This window comes from Halichoeres trimaculatus, unplaced genomic scaffold (genome assembly GCF_033239565.1).
Source record: "Halichoeres trimaculatus isolate MK-OKI-2021-1 unplaced genomic scaffold, fHalTri1.1 fHalTri1_scaffold_17, whole genome shotgun sequence".
Lineage (NCBI taxonomy): Eukaryota > Metazoa > Chordata > Actinopteri > Labriformes > Labridae > Halichoeres > Halichoeres trimaculatus.
This window is the reverse complement of record NW_027437195.1, coordinates 26883404-26890092: the sequence shown is the minus strand read 5'-3', so window position 1 is coordinate 26890092 and position 6689 is coordinate 26883404. Positions and strand designations below refer to the sequence as shown.

The window sequence follows — 6689 nt, the reverse complement described above, 5'->3', positions numbered from 1 at the left end:
TCATTTCAAGTTACACAAAAGAAATAACGTGTTTTTTTAGCCAATGCTTGTTGCAGACAAACTTCATATTTACAGTAAAATATTTAGCAAATATAACTCGAGTTGCTGTAACTGTAATTTTATTTGGCTTCTTGGTTTATGTTGGTGGCTTGTTTGTCTCTTTACCTTTGTTAATGCATTGTTTTTGTTCCATTTTAATATTTGCTCATGTAAAAGAAAGAAAGAAACAAACAAACAAACAAACAAAGAAAAAAGAACGAAAGAAAGTAAGAAAGAAAGTCAGGAAAAAAGAAAGTAAGAAGAAAGACAGAAAGTAAGAAAAAAAGAAAGTAGGAAAAAAGAAAGGAAGAAGAAAATAATAAAGAAAGAAAGAAAGAAAGAAAGAAGAGAGAGAAAGAAAGACAGAAAGAAAGAAAGAAAGAAAGAAAGAAAGAAAGAAAGAAAGAAAGAAAGAAAGAAAGAAAGAAAGAAAGAAAGAAAGAAAGAAAGAAATAAGAAAGAAAGAAAGAAAGAAAGAAAGAAAGAAAGAAAGAAAGAAAGAAAAAAAGAAAGAAAGAAAAATAATAATAAGGACAGAAAGTAAGAAAGACAGAAAGAAAGAAAGAAAGAAAAAGAAAGAAAAAGAAAGAAAGAAAGAAAGAAAGAAAGAAAGAAAGAAAGAAAGAAAGAAAGAAAGAAAGAAAGAAAGGAGGAAGAAAGAAAGAAAAAAATAAAGAAAGAAACAAAAAAATAATTAAGAAAGAAAGAAAGAAGAAAAAATTAATACAGAAAGAAAAAAGAAAGAAAAGCAAGAAAGTAAGAAGAAAGAAATAAGAGAGAAAGAAAGAAAGAATCTATTATTTTCCCTGCGAGATGTACACAGCCTCTGAATCCCCCTCCTGTGCGTTTTATCATTTTTAATGTGATCTCCCTGCTGCCTCCTTTTAGAAAAACGCGCCGTGTGTCCTTGATTGCACAAGTTTCAAAGAAGGCGCCTTGGGTAATGCAGAAAAAAAAATGTTTTATTTTTTGATGTGGAGAAGAAGAGAAGATCAAAGGAATTGATGTTGGCATGTCGACAGATCTCTCCTGCCCCCCCCTCCCCTCCCAAAAATCATCGCTCTGGTTTTTGGTTGCCAGGACACAAACCGGGGTGTAAAAGGCTCTTAGGAGGCCGGGAGGAGGAGCAGAACTAGTCTGGTTTCACAGACTTCACAAAAATGTTTGTTGTGAATTAGTTTTTCATTTCCTGCTTCTCTGCGTCCATGCCGATGTCTCTGCACATCTGTGGTCCGTTCTTTCTAACACATCATGTCACTTCCTGCTTTGTCCACATTTTTTTGACATTTTTGGTTCAAACTGACGGTAAAAGGGTCTGACTTTGATCTTTGCTTGCTCCCTTTTTGTTGTTTCCATGAGATGATTCACTCTGTGTCCCGGACAAAAACCTCAAACCCTGATTGCCCTCCTACTCCTGGAAAAATAAAAGGTGCACTGAAAGCCAGAGAAGCGTCCGCAGAGCTCTCATTTACACTCAGAAATCTCCAATAACAAAAAAAACAGGTTGAGATTGACTCCTCAGGGTCACACGGTGACATTTCCAGCACGGTGAATCAGATAAATGGCCGTCTCCGATGCTGGTGAGGAGGTTTTTAACCGGCCTCTTCAGCTCCACTCTGGGTGCACTTTAATCTGCCACATTTCGCTTTCCACTCTTCAATTTGACAAACAGGATTTGAACTGAAGCCTCCCACGCAGTAAACACTCAAAGAGAGCTGCGAATGGCTAAGGGAGATATTTACCGCTCTATGTGTTCACCACCTCATGCAATCTGAAGCAGCAGCTGCCAGCGCTCCATTCTTCTTCTACTGCCGCAAAAAAAAATGTCACCTTAGGTAAACAAGAGTGTGTTGGAAGGCGAGGACTTCATGGTGAGCTGAAATTGATCTCGAAGTGGAAGTCGGAGCACGATGAGGTGACACAGGACAGGTTGGGTTCACTTGGCCATGTATGCGGCTACTTCTTTCTCCAGACTCTGGGCGAAGCGGTGGTTGAGGAAGAGGAGCTGGCCGTGAGGGAGGAGGCGGCTGAGCAGAGCGTCGACACGATTGCTCCTCAGCAGCACCTGGAAAGAGACTGCTGTTAGCGACTTTTAGCTGCTGCAGTCAGTAACATGAACTATTTAAAGACGGGGTCTGCAGGAGTTTTGGTTTCATGTTTGAAAACGCATCATCCAAACTGGGCTCTTCACACACCTACTGGCCCAGAAACCACCTGTGGCATCCGTGGTAGAGACTTGAGAGCGGTGCACCTGACTTGGCATGTTAATCACAGGTATTTCACACATACCTGGTTAGCAGAAAGCTAACTCACGTCCCTCTTTGTCCCATGCTGCTCTCTAAGTTCCCAATAGCAAACTGTCTGAGGATGAATGGCGTCATTAATTTCTGTCGGACCGTGACATGGGGACAAGATGGCGAAAGTGGTCGAAGTGCAGAAATACAGGTATCTGCACCACTCTTCACACAGAGATCACCATGGTAACCAAGTGGTTAACAGTGTTGCAACAGTTACTTTGAAAAGTAATCCGACTACTGATTACTCCTTTAAAAAGTAACTTAGCTACTTCACTTACTACTTGATTTTAAAAGTAACTAAATTAGATCACAAGTTAATTTGTGAGTTACATTCAGCAGCTGCTAACAACACCTGCAGGTGCATGAGTTGGCAAAGTTGTGTGATGCAATTAAAGTGATAATAATATAAGTCCACATGTTTTTTTTTAAAAGTAACATGCAGACATTGGTAGTTGTTAACTTGAACTTAACAGTTAGAAACAAAAATATTCATTTTATACATTTTGAATTTCAAAATACAACTAAAGAAAGATTTTAAAGTACTGTTTTTGGTGCACTACAGCACTGTTCAGTTAAATTTTAGATTCTTTTTTTTTTTAACACTTTGTTTTATTGTAGTTTAGTTTTTATCAGTTTCATTTTTTGTTGAATCTGTCTGTTGATCCTGTATTTGAAATACAATAAGCAAGCAAAAGTTAATGTTAGTGGAGTGTGGGCTCAGGGCACCCCAGTCTAAAAAGTCTGGACACGCCCCTGCGTGTCACCGGCTGCCTCGTTGTAGCCAGCGTTATGTTGCTCTGCTCCTCAACAGATGGTTTAATGCTAAACAGAGTGTTCAGCTGGAATCGAGGGAGTTACAGTGAAAGACAGGACTCACCTTTCCCCCAAGCGTTTATGACCGCAGTGCTCTGATCTCTCTCGAATAGATTCCTAAATGTTTACAATCTTTAGCTGACACAAACTCCAAACAGTGACTGTGTTTCCAGCTAGAAAATGTGAATTTCTCCTCCCCTCCCTGTTGTTTACCTTTGCGTGCTGGCTGCTGTTACACCTGAGCTGTTCACATGCCGAAAACGTGATGAACACTTGACTCCTGTCACTCCCAGAGTCGCAAGAAAAAAACACACCGATTTTTTACAAGAAAAATGAAAACAAAACTAACGCACACTGATTTGAATAAGTAACTTTAATCTGATAGCGAATCTGGAAATAGTAACGTGTTCAATTACTCGTTACTGAAAAAAGTGGTCAAATCAGAGCAACGCGTTACTTAGCAGTATATTACCTGCATCACCGGTGGTAAATTTTTCAAGGGCTGAAATTGCAGACACTCATGGCAGAGAAGAGGAATTGGAAAGGAACCTGGAAAAATCTCCCAGACAGAAATGTAAATGTGTCGTAATCAAAGCCAAACTTCTTGACTCTTGTTTAGTACCCTGGTAAATGTACATCTGTGATACACCGCCCCCTGCAGTTTGAGAATGGACACCAATGGACGCCATGCGGCATGTTAAAAAGCATAAAAGCCTCACACATTCTCTCCATGCGGAAAGTATAACAGCCATTTCACTCCACCCAGAAACATCCCGATACAACCAAAACATCAACACACAGGCTGAGGAGAGGGTTTGAGTCAAACACAGACACTGACACACATGTATAGAGGCCCATAAGAGAAGATTAAGCAGGATTATTCCTGTAAAAGATGACATTTTATGTTCAGGTAATCCTAAAAGACTCTACCTTTAGGCCTGAAATGATTCATTTTGGGCTGATAATCTCTTGCAAATCATGGATTATAAACAGGCAAATACATAAAAGTGAGACTAATTGAAAATTCCTTTCAAAGCCTTGATACCGCCTTTACTGAAAGGCAAAATTTTGGTTTGTATACCAATAATAATGCGCAGAATAATACTGTATATAGTCATATTGTTGTTTCAGCAGCCTATCAGCATTAAGCCATCACTGCTCCACACATCAGCTGTTTCTGTGAAGGTCTCACTGAACTGATCCCAGTCTAATAAGGCCTTTAAACATGTGTAGACACCCTGCGACAAAACGCTTTACTCCAATACTAAATCATTAAAGCTGCATCAGGCAAAGTCTCTGTTTCATCAAGCTTATCCAGCAAGTGACACCACAACAGAGGAACATGTTCCAGTCCAGCACACACTCTCAGACTGTGTTAAATGGAGACTTTCTTTCAGCAGAGGATTAATGTACAGATGGTGCTTGAGCTGTTCTGGATGCTGTTCTGTGTGCAGAAACCTCACCTCACTCCCCTGCCCAAGCATGTGCAGGTGCTCCAGGCAGTGCCGGGTCAGGTTCCTCAGGGTCCCCTCAGCCAGCAGCAGGTTCTCATGAGACTCACAGACCAGAGTGAAGCCCAGACTCTGGACCCCCAGCCACAGAGCGCTCATCTCCGCATCAAAGGGGTCTCCGGCTCGCAGACGGATCACACCGCTGTCGGCTTCCTGCAGAGCCAGGGCCTCCTCACCGGGGACCGTCTCCACCAGAGGGCGACCTGAAGCCTCACGGGACAGAGAGACGGAGCTGCGGACCTGCCTGAGACACAGAGGAGCAGTTCATGACATGTCAACAATTCTTAACTTTCACTAGCCCTTCGCTATCAGTCACAAATACTTCTTATCCGTGCTAAAACTAAAAAACTGACCTGACCTGTGGAACACTGTGAGGAACTGTGCATTGATATAATCTCAGATGTTTCTCATATTGCTCAAGGTAAATAAATGTGTCATTTCAGCTGAGGTTAAAAGGGGAGGTGGTGGAAATTTCTTTAGATTATAACTGTAATCTGTGTCACATCCAGTTGTCAACGCTGTCTCCATAGAGCCAAATGTAGGTGGCAAAATTTGAAGATACAGGAACAATACTGCTCAACTGATGCATATAACAATTCGTACACTTAATGATTTTATTCAATCACAGCTTAAAGCAGCAGAATTTTCACACTCTGCACACAGACTTTTATTTTTTGAGGTTGTTGATATTTATAAAGATAAAATCCTATTTTGTAAAATGTAAAATATGCAAGGGTATGTGTGTGTTTTTTGATATTTTTGACACACTGAATGTTGCAAACGGGTGTTCCGATGAATACTTGCGTCCATTTAGGCTTAAAAACAAAACAAAGTCACTAACTGACCCACCTGGCCACCACAGCGACCTTCTCCTTCTGCAGGAGCCGTCTCTCCTCCGGGCTGAGCTCCGGGCTCTGCTCGGACACGATGCTCTCATCTGGACCGAACACCCGGGAGTAAAGAACCCGACTCTCCCCGGGACCGAGAGCACTGACCGGACAGACGGTGTGGATCAGGAAACAACGAACCATGATCCGAAAAGTGGACAAGGAGGAAAAAAAATTCGAAATACAGGACAGGGGAACTTTAAACACGGTACAGAAACGTTGTTGCTGCGAGGCCACTTCCGTGTTGGTCATGTGACGACCACTCTCAGCGACCGTTGCTTTTCTGTATTTCAACCACCAGAGGGCGCTCGGATACTAAAATTAACAGTAATTTATATTGTCCTGTACCATTTTATTATATATATATACATATATATATGTATATATATATATATATATATATATATATATATATATATATATATATATATATATATATATGATGCATTAGGATATATACCATGGAATAGAGCCATCATAGGGTGATAAAGGTGGACAAACCAAATCAACCACCTGCATGTTACAGGATCAGGATTTGGAGGCAAAAACAAGGTCAATACTTTCTGATCTATATTATATTATATTATATTATATTATATTATATTATATTATATTATATTATATTATATTTGAATATTGTTTCAATTGTTTATTACTATTATTGTTGTTATTGTTATTATTATTATTATTATTATTATTATTATTATTATTATTATTATTATTACTATTATTATTTATTTATTTATTTTTCTCCTTCAATTGTTCTTTTTCAGTTGATATTCTTCTCTCATTTCCCTTTGTATGACTCTCACGTGTTTAAAGTAAAGTATTCATTTATTCATTTTGATATTATATTATATCATATTTAATTATATATTTTTAGCTTATATTAGATTAGATAAGATAAGATAAGATTATATTATATTACATGTAAATATTTTTTCAATTGTTTATTATTATTATTATTATTATTATTATTATTATTATTATTATTATTATTATTATTATTATTTATTTATTTATTTATTTTATTTATTATTCATTTCATTTGTTCTTTTTTCAGTTGATATTCTTCTCTTGTTTCTCTTTGTATGGCCCTCACATGTTCAAAATAAACTGTTCATTTATTCATTATTATATTA

At 38.5% G+C, this 6689-nt stretch overlaps 1 protein-coding gene across 1 annotated transcript; it reads right to left on the bottom strand.

The window, feature by feature from the left end:
* Positions 1-862: 862 nt before the first annotated feature.
* On the bottom strand, positions 863-5796 carry ap5s1 (adaptor related protein complex 5 subunit sigma 1). The gene is made up of 3 exons (XM_074692213.1): positions 5510-5796; positions 4613-4904; positions 863-2104 (listed from the first exon to the last, which is right to left on the bottom strand). Exons 1-3 carry the CDS (start codon positions 5689-5691, stop codon positions 1976-1978), a joined length of 603 nt encoding a protein of 200 aa, XP_074548314.1. The 5' UTR covers positions 5692-5796; the 3' UTR covers positions 863-1975.
* Positions 5797-6689: the final 893 nt, after the last annotated feature.